The sequence below is a fragment of the Condylura cristata genome, unplaced genomic scaffold (assembly GCF_000260355.1).
Source record: "Condylura cristata isolate star-nosed mole 26May11 unplaced genomic scaffold, ConCri1.0 scaffold00015, whole genome shotgun sequence".
Lineage (NCBI taxonomy): Eukaryota > Metazoa > Chordata > Mammalia > Eulipotyphla > Talpidae > Condylura > Condylura cristata.
Window position 1 is genome coordinate 37,801,355 of NW_004567116.1, and position 17,634 is coordinate 37,818,988.

Sequence of the window (17,634 nt, forward strand, 5' to 3'; positions counted from 1 at the left end):
CTGGTGGAGAGAAGAGTGAAGCTCAGGGGACCATCTCAGTCCTCCGGGAAGCTGCCATCTGTGGCTGTAAGGACAATTCCTAGAGGAGCACCATGTCCCTGGAAGGGCCTGGGGTAGTTCCCTAAGTTACCACACTAAACACAGCACTCTCCCCGTTACACATGGGTGACAAGGCCTTAGCTGACAAAGGAATGAAAGGCCCATATAACCTCCAGAACAGTTCTATGGTGGAGCAGCTTCAACACCTCAGAAAGGTGGTTTTGGGGTTTCAGGATGAGGGTTGAGGTATTGTGGGTGTGCTTCAGATTCCAGGATCAATCAGAGATGCCCTATGAAGGAAGGGGTGCCTCTGGGTGGGGGTAGTCAGCTTTCCACTCCTGCTGAGCAGGGGATGAAATGATGGAACAGATGGGAAGTCCAGGGACGGGAGAGGTGGCCAAAGGCTGCTCAGTCCCTCACTGACCCTGACTTGCCTGAGGGTGGAGTGGGAATGTGAAAAACTGGCCCAACGAATATGGGAAGATTTGGGAGAAAAGGAAAATGGGAGTTAGCCCGAGATGGGGCCAGATCAGATACTTGGAGGACCTTCTGCTTAAGATCAAGGTTGAGTATATCAACCAAGCAATAGAAGATTCTAGAGCCTATACAGTCCAGTCCCTCACTACAGATAGGAAGATTGAGATGAATGAGGGTGGGCAGTGACACACCCAGATCACATGGTGAGCAAAGGCAGGGACGAACTTGATTAAGACCAGGGACTCGTGGCCACTACCTCTCCAGACCACCTCAACCTCTCTTCTTCCTCTCTGCCTGGCCCAGGAGAGAAGGCTGTACAGGCTTGTGACCTCTGGAGATCTCTTGAGGGAGTTCCAGGAATGTCAAATTTCGGCATGGATGGCCCAGCACAAGTGGCCTGTGCAGCTTCAAATCCTGGGAAGTGTTATGGTCTCCTGGGGCCCTAACACCCTGACTCCTCTTGCTAAGACCCAAATGAGGGCTGATCCTGGCCCCCAGCCAGAGGGAATCACACAGGGGTTTTCAGGTCAACCTTGCGTGAAATCCATGTTCAACCAATTACCAGCCTTACCCTGGAGAGCCGAGGGCTGTTCCACTCTCTATGACCTCAGGCTGCCCTGGGAAAGAAGGAATTCCCACAGGGCAGGGCAGTGAGCACCCCCCCTTCTGCTGCCACCATCACCATCCTCCTATGCAGCACACCAGATTCTTCCTTCCTAGGAAGCCCTGAGCCACCCACTCAGCCCTCATCTACCTCTTCCCCCCTTAACTCCTGCACCTGAGTGTGGTGGGGGGGAAGGGGTGTGACTCAGTGGGATAACAGCAGCTGCTATATTTGAGTGATTACATAAGCCAGGAGCAAGGCAGCTGCAACGTGACTCCATCAAGGAAGACAAGTTGAGGCTGGGCTCCAGAGGCCTGAGTTCTCCTTCCATCCTGAAGCTCCAGCCTGGGCTTAGACAGGACTCTTAACAGGACCTGAGGATTGTGATATAGTGCTGATGTTGCTGGACAGCGACAGAGGTCTCTCCTTGGTCTAAACGCACTAGAAGCCTGCTTCCATCTTCTTAGAAAATTAACCTTCTAGTTTCTAGTATCCCAAAGGCCTAGTATTCTAGGCCAAACCCCAGATCTTACCCACACTCTCTTCAGAAGGGAAGATGGGGCTGAAAGCAAGAGCTTGCCACCACGTTAGAAGAGTACCTGCCGGGAGGGTGAGGCACGATGCTCTGACCACCTCCACCATCGAGAACCTGCACTCCTGTCCACCTTGCAGCTGCCTGTTATCAGCAAGTCTGGCAAGTCCAGGCCTCAGTTTTTTCAACTGCAAAATGGTAATATCTTCCTCATAGAACTTGTTACAAATATTAAATAAGATGACACAGCCAAATCTCAGCCTAGTAGATGTATTTCATCATGGTTTGTCAGCATTACCATTTGATCGTTATCTTGCCAACACTGAGGACAGGCTAGAGATTCCCCCAGGTGGCTGGATCCAAGGTTGGCCTAAACTTGCGCTCCAGTGACCGCTGGCTGGGTGGATGGTAGGAGACCACAGGAGAGAACTGAGGCCCCAGGACAGCAGCTCGACTAGACTAGCTGTGTGTCCCTGGGCAAGCCCCTGCTTTCTCTGATCCTCAAGCTATGAGTGGCCTTTAGCCCAGGTCTGGAATTTGCTTGTAAAAGTATTTTGCCCCCGGGCCCTCCCTGGTGGTGCTGTGGGTTAAAGCACTGTACTAAGAATCAAAAGCCACTTCCACATGAGTTTGATCCCCGCCTGCCCCGGAGGTGACCACATGGTGTGGCAGATCTCTCCTGACCCGCCCGCTGCTCCCCTCAGCAGTGTACTTTGTCGATCTGCCTGTTCTGCTCCCTGCTGTCTCTGGTGAATCCTCTCACCCTCCGCATCTCTGGCCTGTACCCCAGTTCTGCATGAATAAGTAAATAAATCTTAAAAAAATGAAGTGTTTTGCCCCCATTGGAATTAGGGACTGTGGCACTGGGAACTGTGGTGTCATTAGAGGTGGCCAGGGTGGGGGTGTTGTGGAGACAGTATGAGCTAGAGGCGGGTGTGGCACCAGCACAAGGCACACCCCCTAAGGGCTTCCTGGCTGCTCCTCCTAGGGGGGCCTCCTATGCACCCCCAGGAGGAAGAATGTGCCCATGCTACGTTGCCATGACGCTTGTCTCCATGGTGCCAGGCACACAGTCCTCCTCTCACCCAGGTGGAGGGGCTGAAAAGTGACAGGAACTGAGGTGGTTCAGACCCGTGGGTCCCCTCAGCCTGTGCTTCTGTCCTCATCAGCTCCTGTGAGCACCCTCTCCTGAGATCCTCAGGACGTAGGCAGGGAGTGCTCTTTCCACCACAGAGGGTCGAAAGAGCATCAGAGAGAGGACTCAGAGCGACTGAGAGAGGGGAGATACATAGAAATGCAGAGAAGTGACAGAGGGGGAAGGGCAGCGAGAGCTGGGGAGACAGTGGGAAAGGGAAGGTGGGGAAGACGACGTCGTCATGGAGGTGGAGATGCTTCCCAGGCTGACAGCAGTGGGAGGCGCTGTCCAGCCCATCTTTGTTTTGAGGTGGGAGGTGGTGGGAAGACAGAGCGGGGGTGGAGCAGGAGGGAGGGGGGCAATTTTCCTAGAGAGTTTAGTGTGTGTGGGTGTTCCCATATGTGCCGCAAGCGTGTGTGTGTGTGTGTGCGCGTGTGCAGGCTGAGGTGTGCCAGGACCACGTGTGTGCAGGGCACGAATGTGTGTGTGCCATGCGTGTGCCTGTGCCACTGTGTCTCCAGGGTGATAAATACAGCAGTAGGAGCTGTAACCAGGGCAGAGAAAGTGTGGAAATTTCCACAGGATGCAAGTGGTATGGGAGAGGGGCCATGTTAGGGCTAAACCAGCTTGGACTGGCCAGAGAACTCTACCCGACCCCTCAATCTCTAGCTGGGGGCAAGTGACCTAGAAACACACACACACAAACACACACTCACACACCCATTGCACACAGTACAACAGGGTGGGGGAATAATCCAGGAGAGCTTCTTGAAGGAGGTGTCATTGGAATAGAGTTGGGTGGTTTATGCCAGCTGTACTTTGTGTCTGAGAGACTACACAGACACACCCCTCAGCTCAGGGTCTGCATCACTTAAGATACAGAGCTGACTAAAGGAATAGAAACGATTCCTTTTTCTGGTGGAAGAAAACCCCAAGGAGTATTTGACCTGAATGTGGCCAAACTAAAAAGAACCTCAGTTAGAAACTAAAAAGAACCTCAGTTAGAAACAACACCAGAGGCCCGTGAAGCACTAAGTCCCAACCACAACAGGTGGTTCACTGCAGGACCGTATCACCTTGCATTTGGCTCATGACACCACCTCTCCTGGCAATGTCTTTCCTCCACTCCACCCGCAGAAATACTGCTTGTCCTCTAACTCGTCTGTTCTCACTCAGTTAAGCACTGCACAAAAGGTGTTCAATACTTGTCAAATGAAAATATATTGGACCTGAAGACAACTCTGGATGCTATGAAGTATTCCCAGACACATGTAGGAAGGAGGTTATCAAGGGACGGTGCTGGGCACTTCCCGCTGATTAGCTCACTGCATCCTCCCACTACTCAGTGTCATTAATCTCTCCAAAGTACAGGTGAGAATGCTGGGATAGATGGGAACACTGGCATCTGCTCAGCTGGCATCTACACTCTTGCTTTTCCCATCAGCCATCTGTGAACAGGACTTGGGAGCCACCAGATCAAGGAGCCAGGAAAGGCCTCAGCTCCAGGCTGGCTCAGGAGGCAGGGCAAGAGGCAGGGTGCATCTTTCTCTCCCCTCCTCCATGGATTTCCTGCAGAGAGACCAGGGGTCTCCAGAGGCCCTCGATGTTTTATGAAAGCTTTGCAGAATGGGTAAGTTGAACGGGACATAGAGGGAAGACGAAGTAACATGTCACCCTACCTTTCCGCCCTTCCCACCCTGCCCCCTCACCTCCTCTCCATCCACAATGTCCTCACCACTGAGGTTCTGACTTCTCATCCAGGGCTTCCTGTGGTCCTCTACTGTTAGGTGTGAACTAAGGTTGACCCACAGTTCCCCTTTCCTGCCCCTACTCTAAACAGAAGTCATTCCCACCATGTGCACCTGTCGAGGTTTCCAGTCTTCAGGGCCAGATCAGGGGCCGCCTCCTCCCTCCTCAAGTGCTGCTCCCAACCTCAGCAGGTCCAGGTGCAATCCTCCAACCCAACCTCAAGCCAGCTGGAGTCCCAGAAGGCCCCATTTCTATGAACCCTTCTGATAAAGAGCCTTCTGCCCATGTCCATACAACACCATGGTCACTGCTGTAATTCATTCAGGCCGAGGCCCTGAAAGCTCTTATTGGGATGGCATGTGAGAAGCCAAAGGAAAGCACTTTTAAGTGTCACTAGCTCCTGACAGTGCAGGTCCTCTTCACTGGGGGACAAATGGGACTTCTTATAAGATGAAAGAGCAGTTGGGATCTGACTTGGGGGGAGTGGAGGAGGGAGACCTCTCAAAATCGGGCAGTGGAATGGGCCTCAGTCCTGACTTAGGAGAGCTGCATGAGCTTGGGCAGGCTGCCTACTTCCCTGGGTCAAACTTTCTTACTCTACCAGGAGACAGAGTGTAGAGCACTGGCACTGACCCACAGTGGATGCCCGTTTGCTAGAGCTCTTTTCTCCTCCTGGTTCCTATGACCCAGGAGTTCAAAGCACACTCCTGTACCACTCAGCCTTCCAGAATATTACCAGCATTGGGGAAAATGGGAGGGCCAGGTTGCACCCCCACAATCCAACTGAACAAGCCTGGAGACCAGGATAGTCATACTGGGGCCCTCCAGAGCCCAGTAGTGGACCAGTTGTGTTGCACTGGCTAAGGTTGCCCCCTGGTGGCCTAATATAGTTACTGCAGCCACCACAGCCAAAAAACAAAAGACACTGGCAGTATAGCCCAGAGAATTAAAGCCCCCATGGATTTTGACAAAGGTCTTGTCCTGGTTGTGGGTAGAATGGTCAGTCCAGTATAGAGCAGGTTGCCTGAGCAGGATAAGAGTGGGAGATGGGAGAGGCTTAACCCCAGCCTATGAAAATGACCAACAAATTTGTAGGCTCCCAGCTCTGATTTCCCTTTCTCCAAAGACAGGAACAAGGAAACCTAGTCCAGTCCTCAAGGCTCCTAGAACACCCAGGCTTGTGCCTCAGCCAGATCATGAGTCAGGGAGCCAGGTCATGTGACCTACATTCCACCCCCTTTCCCCAGCCCCATTAGCTGAGGCTGAGGCCTAGAGGTCAGTCTGTCTGCCTTCTGGGTCTCTGGAGAGGCCACAGGAGGCTGTAGGCAGAGGTGGGAATGTGTGTCTGGCACCTTCCCAAGGAGTACCAAATGCAACTGCTAACAGCTCTTGTTATCTCCTCCACTTGCCAGGGCCTTGCCATTTTGGTGATGAGAGGGCAACACCCAGTGAGGGCCACTTTATAGTTGTTCAAAGCAAGGCCTACCTTGGGAGGGGTGTGCACAGGAGCCAAGGGTGACCTGAGACTGTTTTTCCTAATTCAATTTAATGAAGCACCTAAGACTGCATCTCCAGAGGCCTGATGAGGGGCTGCCCCACATCCTGGGCTCAGACTCGGACCATAGCAGGGACTGGGGCTCAGTCCAGCTGGGGTCCTTCCTGGTCCGGTCAGGACAGCACTCCCCACCCTGGCTGTGCAACAGTACAGTGAGGGTGGGGTGGGTCCAAACCAGGCCTGTGCAGGGGTCTGGGGAGTTTGGAACAGCTCAGATCTGGAGCAAGAGGGCCCAGGTCCCAGTAGGCACTCGGCTCTGGGCTTCCTGACTTCCTGTCCCCTCCCACTCCAGAACACCCAAATCCCCCAACTAATTACCATAAGATAAAATATACAGATATATTTATATTATCAAAAGGCTCCCAAAATGGGGAAGGGACAGCGGGCAGCCTGAGCCTCCCAGGCTGGAAGGAGAGGAGGGAAGGGCTGAAATGCCCAAGTCCATTACTCAGACCTATAGAAACTTACCCAAGAGCTCCCCGCCCCCAGCTGAGTGTTCCTTTAGAGCATCTACTTTCTGCTGTTCTGGAGTGCATGGCAAGAGGGAAGGCTCCCTTCCAGCAGGAGCCATAGGGCCTCTGAAAGGATGGTGGTCCCCAGATATCTTGATTTATGCCCATTTCCCTCCAAATCAGGGAGGGTGACCCTGGAGGTGAGTGGGCCAGGTCCACAGGGCTGAACGGCTAGGCCAAGAGAGGGAGGGGTTCCGCCTCAGGGCAGAACCTGCTGCTTCCCGGCCCTCCATGAATCCATGCTGCAGTCAGGACATGGGACGCGAGGTGCAGCTTCCTCTGTGCTCCCTCCTGGCTTACACCAGGCACACAGCGTATGAGGGTGTCTGAACAGGAAGGCTTCCCAGTAGCAGAATCCCAGCGTCAGGGTATGAGTCCGGCTCTCAGACGTTGCGGAGGAGCTGTGGGAAGGCACAGAAGCCAGGTTCCATCACACTTGGGGAAGGCTGGGGTCTCTGGGGACGGGAGAGGCCTGCCGTGAACTCAGAACCAAAGGGGCCTGCCAGGACTTCTAAAAGGGGCGAGGGAGAGGGGCTGGGGGGCACTCGGAAGAAGCAGAGAGGAAAGGCAGAGGGCAGGTAGGCTCTGGCCACGTCCTGGCCCCTGGCACACAGGGATGGAGAGCTACTCACAGAAAGGGGGTCCGCGGTGAAGGCAGCCACACTCCGGCGCATTTCGTTCTCACTGCCACGCAGCGGGATCAACGATACACTACCCAGACGGACCTCAGGCACTGCCCGGGCCACACGTGAGGGTTCCGAGGGCCACACCAGGCCGCTGTGCTGTGGGACAGGGAAAGAAGGGGTGCTGGGCCTGGGCTTCTGCTGGCCCAGACACCCAGCTCAGAATCCACCCACCCTTTCCAGAAATGCCTCTAGCTATGATCCAAGGTGACACCCTCGGCTTTGATCCCAGCCGGTATGAGAAGCAGCTGTTAGGAGAACATGACTGTATCCCTGGCAAAACCCAGAAACAATTATGTTACTCAACAACTCCCATCTGTGGGTCCACAAACAAACTACTCCCAGAATGCAGCACCAAGAAAACAGTTCCAGAGGAAAATGTCTGTGCCTCCTTTCACCAAAAGCCCAGAAAACTATAGAACCACCCTGTTTCCAGTTAGGCCTTGACTACAAGGAGTTCAGGACTAAAAGAAAGTTGTTTAAGAACAGTGCAGAACTCAGCCCAGGGCCCTGGTACACTTTTCTTTACCCTTGCCTTAAATGTTGTGAATTTCTCATTTAGAAATCTGTTTTAAGAGCAACCCACCTAAGTCCTCGCCGACCTGTCCTGTCCAGCCCATTGCAACAGCCACTGCAGAATGAGCCTCCAGAATGGGCCTGCTCAGATTTAAACCTGCATACTTCTCTCTCTAGGTCAAGTTCGGCTTCAAACTGCGGACTAGGTCAAGTTCGGCTTCCTTGGCATGGCCCTCAGGACCGAGATTTTGCTGTTTCCTCTTCCAGTGTCGACTTCCAGCACTCCTGGCTTCCCCACTTACCCCTGACCAAACCATCTGTAGCTCTTATCACTGCTCTGTGCAAACTTTTCCTCTGCCTGGAAGTCACCTTTGCCTGGTAAAGATCAGCCCCAAGGATCAACTCCCAGGACACTCTCCCGCCGCTTTCCCACCCGCCTACCACTCTGCTATAACCCGTCACTTCTGGGTCTGCTTTCTTTCCTATGTGGGGAGTGCAAGGGTCTGTACTTCTGTCTGGCAGTCCTGGCTTAGAGCTGGGCAGAGCAACCACCAAGAAGTTTACTAAGTAAGTAAGTAAGAAAGAAAGTAGATAGATAGATAGTAAGTCTACTGACATAGAGATAGACAGTCTATATAGTCTATATAGATAGACAGTCTATAGGCATATAGATAGATAGAGAGAGGTAGAGAGATAGATAGATAGATAGCAACTCAAAATCTCCTTGAAGCAGGGCCCTCCCTGGTGGCACAGCAGGTTAAAGTGCAGCACTGCGAAGCTATCCACAGTCGCTTCAGTGTGAGTTTGATCCCTGGCCCCAGAGGTGACCCACATGGCGCGGCAGACCTCTTCTGACCCGCCCGCTGCTCCCCTCAGCAGTGTACTTTGTCAATCTGCCTGTCCTGCTCCCCACTCTGTCTCTGGTGACGCCTCTCACCGCCTCTGCCCCTCTGGCCTGTACCCAAGCACTGTATGCATAAATAAATAAATCTTCAAAGAAAATCTCCTTGTGGTGGCTTGAAGAGTGGAGCAGCAAATGTACCACCCTCCTTAATGGGGTACCCCCACCCTGCACCTGGTACCTGCACAAAGAGGAAGGTAGCAAACCACTCGCGGAGCTCCATCTGTGTCTCACAGCAGAGATACCTGCAGGGAGGGACACAGTTCTGGACATTGTGAAGAAGTTCTGGACATTTCCCCAAATTAGGGTCTTGGGCAGGGCACAGATCCAGACGATGAGGGGGACTCAATCCAGGGAACGTGTTACTATCTCTCCTCAGCCTGAGGTCTCAGGGCATTCACTCACCACTGCTGCTTCTCATGTTTCTCTGTCTCATGGACCACTGTGAAGCCCCAGCTGCAGGGAGGGGAGAGTGTGGTTACTGACAGTCCACAGAGGCCTCACAGCCCAGGGCCTGGGGCAAGCAGAGCCTGGGGCTTTCTCACAAGCAAAGTGCATCCTGGCTGCTGCCTCTTCCTTCTGCAGCCCGCACCAGCCTCCCAGGCCGTGGGGCCCCCCGCCCCCACCCTACCCTAGATCTGCCCCAGTCCCTGGGAGACAAGCAGGCACGGCGGGGGGGTGAGAGGCAGAAGACCAGGACGGAGGACTGAAATTAACAATAGTAGTTACCTACCACTTTTCAATGTTTCAACATTTTAAAGCACAGTCACCTTTGAAGGGTACCATTATCTCCCCCATTTTCAGATGTGGGAGGTGAAGCACTGAAAAGTCAGTGCAGGATTTCAATCCGGGCCAGTGGTGCTCAAACACGAGCAAGCAGCAGTGTTCCCTGGACAGCTCATTACAACACACACTGCTGGTGCCAAGCCCAGAATCTGGGATTTTGCACATCTGTGGCAGAGCTGGGATTTCAGGACTCTAACATATTCGCTGCTGAGGTTGATGCTGCAGATCTGGGAGGCCATAGCTTCAGAAGGCCTGTACCGAGCCCAGCTGAGTTCAAGGATCCCCCATCGGCCCAAAATGCCGCAGGCCTGGGTCAACAGCCCTATCTACCCAGTCCCAGCTCACCAGGTAGGTGGTCGGAGTTTCTTCTTCACTCCCAGGTAGACTTTGAGACTTTTCACAGGCCATTCCTTCTCTGGCCGGTGGCTCTAAGGTGGAGGAGGGCAGATGGAGAGGATACATAACTCAGAGCAGGCAATGGAGCCTTCATTTTTCTGACTGGGTACCTTCCCTGCCCTCTCCCCACTCCCCTCTGCATCCAGGAGGCCTTCTTGATGAAGCCATCCTTGTGCACAACCCACCCAACTAAGCCCCCAGGCCTCTCCCAGCAGCAGCATCAGACAGTCAACCCTCAGCCCCTGAGGCAGTGGCCCCAGTGGGAAAGCCAGGGCCGTGGTTCCCAGGCCCTCCCTGCCACCCTGCAGATTGGAGAACCGACTTGTAGCATTGGCAAAACTGACGGTCTGTGGGGGAAGAAGTGCTGTGCACCACTCTCTGGCCCCGACGGGAGCAGGTGGGTGTCCTGAGCGCATCAGTGGGCTGCTGCATTTGTCTTGGGGGTTTCTTACCCCTTCCTGCCCCACAGAGGCTCCAGGGTTGACTGTGTGATAGAAGGCTGTGTGGTCAGCAGTTACTAGCTCTTTGATTTTATGAGGAGGAGACTGATTTGAGCTGAAGCAGAATGGCTGTTCAGTAGACCAAAGGAAGAACTTCCCAGTGGTCTAGGTCAGGAAGCAGGAGACCAATGTACGGGGGAGGGGCACCAGATCACTGACACCTCACTTCTGGTCCCCACCTCTGCATATGGGTCTGGGCCTGGGTCTGGAAGGAGCAGGCTGGTTCTGAGGCAGGGGGGCGGGAGTAATGACCCCCAAGAAAGAGGCTGGCTGGAGGTCAAGCTAATGAGCCTTCCTCTTGTCCAGCAGCCAGCCACTTGTTTGACACCCTGCCCCCACCAGGCACCCCAGTGCCAGGGCGGTCAGCAGGGAAGGGGAACTCACTTACAACCGATGCTGGGGGTCAAAGCCTGGCTACTTCCACCCTGTTTCCCACCAGTGCTCCAAGACATCCCCAGGCATGGCTTCTGGGCAGGAACAAAAAATGGCAAGTGGGGCATGGCCAGGGGAAGTTGAAAGTCTGAGGAACTGGTGGACTTCCTTGTGAGGTCCTGAAAGGCTGAGCTGCCCAGCGAACAGTGAAGACTTAGAAGCTGTTGCAAGGGGTATGGTTCAAGAGGGGCTTGCTAGGGACCTTCCATCCCACTCTACCCCAATAACTACCCTGTTTCCTACAGAGCACCTGACCCACAAAGGGCACTTGCCCAAAGGGGCCTGGGGAAAAACTGGACTGTGGACACAGATGATCGGGACAGCAGGCAGGGAGGAAGCAGGCAGCAGGAAGGGAGACAGACTGTGGTGTGGGGACAACATGGGAAGAAACCTCCTGTGAGGGGGTTCGAGAAGCAAGGTGGAGGGCTTTGAAGAAATGAGACGGCCGGTCGAAGAAACCAGGGGGCAGGAATGGAGAGACGGAGACAGGCCATGGGAGAAATCGGGCTACAGGCGAGGTAAGCACCAGACGGGAGGCGTGAGACAAGAAAGGACGCCGGGGAAACTGGGCGGTGGATGCGGAAGGAGTTGGGCAGGGAGTGGAGCGCGGACTGCAGACTTGCAAGAAGTCAGGCAGGGGGGTGAGAGAGGAAGACGAGGAGCGAGGATGAGCGCAAACCCCGAGCAGGGGCCGGGCTGTGGGTGCGAGGTCAGGCAGCGAGAGAATGCTGGAGCTGAGGAATCCAAGCCAGGCTGTGTGTGGCTCCTTGAGGAGCTAATCAACAATCCTCAGCTCGCCCTCCCTCCAGCTCTGGAGGACGAAGCAGCTGTGTGGTGTGTGTGACCTGGGCACGGCAGAGATCGCAGGTTTAGGGGCGCCTTTAGGGAGAAGGGTGAGGGAAGCATTAGTGGAATCTTTGGGTCCAAGGACTTGATTTCTCTGAGGTATGAGGTCGCCAGCAGAGAATGAAGTTCTCCCCTTGATGCTCGAAGACCTCAGCTGGAACCAAGATCTTTCTAAAATGCGCTATTCCTGGATACCTCAGGGTTTTCAACAATGGGAGACCCCTGGTAGGAGGTTTGAGGGTTCACCTATCTGGAACTGAATAATTGTCCCAACTTTCAATATTCTGGCCTGTTGCCTTCTAAACCAGTAAATACCAAAATTGCTTCGTCCTCCAATCGGTGGCCAAAGTGCCAGGGTTTCTGTCAGGCCAGAAAGCGCAAATTGCCCCTGGGGAGAGCCCACGTAACCCTGCGCTCCCCAGGCCCTGTCTGCCGAGTACTCCCGTACTTGAGGGAATCAAAGCTGAGGTTCTGACGCTGTCAGATCCGGGGTGGAATCCCAGTCTCCCACCCAGAGACAGGTTGGGTGCGTCACTAGGAGCCTGCTCTCCCAGCTGAACTGGGCTAATACCCCTCCTCACAGGCCTGCAGTGAGGCGCTCTGTCCCAGGCTGCACTGGCAAAGGACTGGGTGCTGAGTCTGGGCCGATAAACATTAGATCTGTGTCCCTTCGCTGGCTCCCCTGCCTTCTCCCATATGTGCCAATCGCTCTGCCCACACTGCTGCCCTTGCTCTGCTCCAAGGGTCAAATACCCGAGGGAGGGGGCCGGGGAATATCCCAGAACCAAGGGAACTGCCTGGAGAGGTGAGAGGCCCAGAAGTAAGGATGGGATCACAGCGGGAGGCAGAAGGGGAGGAGGCATTCTCCACAAGGGTCAGCAGGAGCCTGGGTTGCATTAACACAGGTATAAAGTGCAGGAGGACATGAGGTCCTGCTCTATCTGCCCTGACCCCTTCCACAGCAGCCAGGCCTGCCTGGCGGCCCTTCTCCAGGAGACACAGGGGGCAGGAAGGGCTAGAGTGGGTGGTAGGGGCAGTGGTGGGAGCTCAGGCCTGACGGCGGGTTTGGTAACACGATTCTGCTGCCCGTCCCCACAGAGCACCTATGCTCTGAGCCCCAAGGGACCCGCAGGGCACCGGAGGAGTCAAGTTCTCCGCTGAAGCTAAGCAAGGGCCTTCTCCCAGGGGGAAGTATCCCTCCAGGGATAGAGCAGCCCAGAGAGAAGTGGATGAATTCCCTTCTCCCAGCATAGTGCCAACAGAGGCTGGCAACCGTTCAGGACACGCCACCAAGGCTCAGATGTAGGCCACGAGGTTGTGTAGTCCCACTCTGGCATTTTAAGGCCAGAGCAGTAGCAAGGACATTCTAATAGCCCTGGAACTTTCTCCAGGCTTGGAAAGAGGGTGGCTCCAGGGACAAGAGGAGACGAAGATCGGAGCTCTAATTCTAACGTAGGTAGGGGCCTCCCTTGGGGCACCACAAACCTCCACGCTGAGTACTTTTGAAAAGTCTAGAGCATTTCACTGATGGGGAAGCCTATCTTGGGGAAAGGAAAAGGGTCTTCCGGAAAAAGGTAGAAAATGAAGGGCAGGAGCCCAGGCCACAAGCCCCAGGGTGGCGACCAGGGCTGATTGACAAAACAACAGGAAACCATGCCTGGAGACAGCCAGGAGCTCTGCCTGTGTGACCCCACACTACCCCCAGGCTCGCTTGGCCCCCAGGCGGTGTAAGGCAGCTGGCAGTTCACCCACAGCTACTCACGGCATCAGGGACCCCGCTCCACGACCTCTGGCTCTGTTTGATAGAGATCAGGGTTACGGGGGAGGAAGCCCAGGTCCAGAGCCAGGAGAGTGTGTGTGTGGTGGTGCATGGGGGGACCCGGGCTGTATGTGCAGATAATCGGTAGAAAGGAGGGGGGTGTGGTGGTCTACCAGGACAGAGTCTGGGTTGGGAACAGGGTGGGAATGGAGCGGGCCAGGAGGAGGCACGACCTGTGGAGTGACAGGGCACATGCCCATTCCTCAGGGCCATGTAGCACATTCTTGAAGGCTCCGTGCCAAGCACAGGCCCAGGTGAGCCAGCAGTGCCTGCCTGACGTGACAGCACAGGTCCCGGGCCCAGAGGGGCCCAGAGCACAGCACAGTGTGCACCCAGGGCCAGAGCAGGAGGGCCCCCGAGAGTCTACAGCTCTCCCACTACTGAGCCATCTCAGGACCCCTGCTGGAGTTGCTCCCAGTAGCAGACCCACAGGCAGGTCTGGGCCTGGGTGTGTGGGGGGCTGCTCACCCGGATCTCCTTGTAGAGCCGCAGGCAGCTGCTGTTGAGGATGAAGTAGCGATCGTGGAAGCCACCTGAGGGCAGGCCCAGGCCCAGGAGGCTTCGATCCTCGCGGAACTTCATCATGCCATGCTTGGTGTCGCCCACATGGCTGGCTAGGGGAGGACTGAAGTGGGCATGGGCTACACCAGCCCCAGACAAGGGCAGGAACCCAGAATGGAGGAAACTGCTCCTGCCTCCAAAAGGGCCTGCCCCCCTGGGGTCCTCGCCTCGGCTGCTCTCGACCTCTGCCACCGGGTCCCGCCCCGACTCTGGGTGGAGGGACTCGCCCGCCTGCCTGGCTCTGCAGGCTGGTACCACTCACCCAGGTAGAGCAGCATGGCCTCCATGGACTGGTGCTTCTTCACCACCAGGTAGCTGTCTATGCCCAGCCCGTGCAGGATGGGTAGCACCTTCTCCGCAAAGTGCAGGGGACGCTCTGGGGAGAGGTCACACCCCCTGTCACGGCCTGACAGCACTGAGGGCTGGCACATGCACAGACAGCGCCACCCACTCCACTGTCAACTGGCACCGTGACCCCACACCGAGCCCCAGGCTGGACTCGCCGGGCGGGGACCAGAGCTGCTCTAACTCAGTGTGACTAGACCAAGCCAGCCGGCGATCTTCCCTTCAGAAAGACAGCACCCCTGCCTGCCAGGGCACGGAAGCCGGAAACAAAGCCTCCCGCTCACACTCCACTTGGGGACTCTGCCCATCGCCACTGCCTCCGTCCTGGCCCATGCCACCTTCTCCTTGGACTGCACCGTGGGCTCCCGCCTGTGCTCCTGCTCCTCTCCCCCTTGGCTCTCTCTACAGCGGCGAACTCCTGATCGTGGCCCTCACAGTGGCCTTGTACTGCCGGCAGGCCCTGTGCGGCCGACTCCTCTACCTCCAGCCTCCCCCATCAGCTCCACGCCCCTCACTTCCTCCTCCCAAGCTCCTGGAAAGGGCAGTGCCGGTGCCCCCAGGCCTTTGCCCAAGCCGCTCCCACTACCAGGAAGCACGTCTCCTTCCTCTTCACAGGTGACCCCACCCACCTTGACCTCCTAGGTCAATGGCTCTGAAGCCAGAGGCCCCGTTACAAGGTCTGGTGGCACCATGACCCCTTACTACAGTTAATGCGGCTGTAGTTGCACGTTAAGTGGTGTGATCACAGGACTGATGACTATTCCGCACCAGGCTAACCCCATGAGGCTGGGTAGGGGCTGTGCATTTGGCTCTCCAGCCTAGCACCCAGCACTCAACAGTAACGGCTAAAACAAATCATTAGCTACACCCTCACTTTGTGCTGCTACCAACATGGCTCCGTCCTAAGGCATTTATCGCCCCCTGCCCCCCGCTTCACTACCATGGCTCCTCCCCAATCAGCACAGTCACCCTTAGCTATACCACCACCTCATGTCTCTAAATGTGCTCACCGGCCACCCCCCCTTCACCACCAACATAACCCTCAATGCTATTATCAAATTCAGCAGCATCGCCCTCACAAGAAAAACCATCCTCAGACACCTGAGAAAACAAGGTCATAGCCACACAATCTGCCACCTTCACTGTCTTTCCCCTCGCAGCCCGGTCGGTCACATTATAGCCCATCACCTCGACCCTTGTCAACACGCCGTCACCATCACTGAAATCACAGTGTGACAGCTACACGTATCACTCAGGCTCCCTTCACCACCACTGTCCCCATACTATGGGGTGGGGTGGCCTAGTCAAGGCCAAGGCCCAGCAGCAATCCCGGTGGCCACTCACCTGCCTCCTCCCTCTCGTTGACCTCGAAGCAGGTCCAATAGTCCTTTTCCCTGATGCCAACATTCCTGCGATCCAGGATCTCCATGGTGAGCTCCTCAGCTGTCATGGATGCTGGGATCTGCAGTGACCAAAGAGAAGATCAGCCTACCCTGTCTTCCAACCTTGCTCTGCCACAACCTTGCTGTGTGGTCCCAAAAGCCAAGCCCACCCGCCCTCAGGGTCTCCTGAAGGCGAGCTGGGATGAGAAGCGATAGGTCACAGTACAGCCAGATATAGATTCCTTGGGGATGGAAGTCCTGCCCCCAGTCACCTGGGCCTAGTGTGGCCCTGTCCAACCCCTTGGCTTCTGTATCCTAGCCCTGACCTTGATATGCTGTTCAGCATCTGCCTTCTTCTCCTCCAGGTACACCGTGCAGATGAAGTCACCAGCATGCTGTGGGGTAAAGGTCTCAGCCAAAGAGCGTGTGCAGGTGGAAGGCCTGAGGCCCCCAGCCCCGGCTTGGTCCCTCACCTGGGTACCACTGGCAGTGCCAGCCACACGCATCTTCACAATGGCAGTGACCTCCTCCCGCTGCTTCCTCAGTTCCTCTTCATCCACCTGGGAAGAGGAGAGGGACAGGGACAGAGGGTCACTGCCACCTGGGAGCTCAGCCCTGCCCTCCAGAGCTGCCCTCTAGAGCACCGTGGGACGCACACTGAACACCACCACATAGTGGCTGATGAGGTCCTCCACCACACGGCCGGCCTTGTAGTCCTGCCCATCCGTCTGAAAAAGCGTGGGCCCAAACACAATAGCCAGGTTGTGCGTGTTCATCTGGTTCGTGTCTGAGAAGCACTGGACACTGGACAGGGGAGGATGGAGGGTTTGAACGAGGAGTCAGGATCAGAACTTCCCCGCTCACCTTCCCAATTCCTGACAGGCCCATGACTGCCCCCTGGAGTGAAGCCACGGAAGGCCCACTAGCCACTTTCTGGCCGTGTCTTGGGCAAGTGTCTTGGAGTAGGGCTGGGAAGCTGGGTGGTCTGGCCAAGGCACCCTTACCCCTACTCTCCCACCCTGTGGGAAGTAAGCTGGCAGCAAGGAAGTTAGGAACTGGGGAGCAGTTCAAGATCAGGGATTTAAGTCAGCATCAGTGCCCAGGTCTATATGGGTCTCGGGGGAGAGAAGTCAGCCAAGCTGGCAGCTTCTCCCCTAACCCCACCCCCAGAGCCTCACAACAGTATCACCCCTCACCAGTATAGGTGGCTGATAAGGGCCTTCACCGTGGCCCGGTTGACTGGAGGCAGACGTGCCAGCAGCTCTCGGTACCTGGAGACCTTCAGCTCTTCATCCTCAATCTCTGGGTGGGGAGAAATAGGTGAGGTCAGTAACCCCTCTGTGACCACCTCCCCATCCAACCTTCTGGCCACTCTGCTTCTCATCCTCGGTGAGAACACACCCTGCCTCCCCCTAAATCAGATCAAGCACTCAGAAAAGCTACCCGTATCTCCAAGTGACACTGGTCTCTAGGGTGTCAACGGAAATGAGCAGCAGAGGACTGAAACCTGACGGCTGGGCATGCCTTGCCCAAGGGTGAGACTGGAAGGGGAGAAGTGTAAGAGGCTGAGGCCGCAGCACGGCCTGGGTCTCCGTCTGGGCACAGTCTGCTGGGCCCACCTGAGGCCTCCAGCCAGACCAGGCGCTGGGCCCGCGTGAAGAGCCCGTCGGGCAGGTCTCGCAGGAAGCGCTTGAGAGCCGAGGAGACGTCGTCTACATGCTGCTCGCCCTCCTTGAGGCGCACAGAGCGGGCGTCCTGCCGCAGGCTCTCCAGCAGCCGCTGAGTCTTCGAAGTCTGCCCGCATTTGCGGTAGATGCCCTCGGAGGTCAGGCCTGGAGAGGGGTGGGGCTGAGCCTGGGGCTGT

The 17,634-nt window shown here is 55.9% G+C and overlaps 1 protein-coding gene across 5 annotated transcripts in view; it reads right to left on the reverse strand.

The window, feature by feature from the left end:
• Positions 1 to 6,427: 6,427 nt before the first annotated feature.
• The window catches only part of ARAP1 (ArfGAP with RhoGAP domain, ankyrin repeat and PH domain 1), a 58,574-nt gene continuing 47,367 nt past the window's right edge, over positions 6,428 to 17,634 (reverse strand). For 4 of the 5 annotated variants that reach the window (XM_012725450.1, XM_004683171.2, XM_012725449.1 and 1 more), the window contains 14 exons: positions 17,390 to 17,602; positions 16,967 to 17,072; positions 16,427 to 16,574; positions 16,244 to 16,330; positions 16,097 to 16,165; positions 15,733 to 15,850; positions 14,306 to 14,419; positions 13,951 to 14,096; positions 13,426 to 13,458; positions 9,835 to 9,917; positions 9,109 to 9,159; positions 8,885 to 8,948; positions 7,236 to 7,385; positions 6,428 to 7,004 (listed from right to left, as the gene is read on the reverse strand). In XM_012725450.1, the coding sequence (XP_012580904.1) occupies positions 6,987 to 7,004; positions 7,236 to 7,385; positions 8,885 to 8,948; positions 9,109 to 9,159; positions 9,835 to 9,917; positions 13,426 to 13,458; positions 13,951 to 14,096; positions 14,306 to 14,419; positions 15,733 to 15,850; positions 16,097 to 16,165; positions 16,244 to 16,330; positions 16,427 to 16,574; positions 16,967 to 17,072; positions 17,390 to 17,602 (1,400 nt within the window). In that variant the 3' untranslated portion in view covers positions 6,428 to 6,986. The remainder of the gene's footprint in view (positions 7,005 to 7,235; positions 7,386 to 8,884; positions 8,949 to 9,108; positions 9,160 to 9,834; positions 9,918 to 13,425; positions 13,459 to 13,950; positions 14,097 to 14,305; positions 14,420 to 15,732; positions 15,851 to 16,096; positions 16,166 to 16,243; positions 16,331 to 16,426; positions 16,575 to 16,966; positions 17,073 to 17,389; positions 17,603 to 17,634) is intronic. The other variant, XM_012725451.1, reaches the window with a different exon arrangement.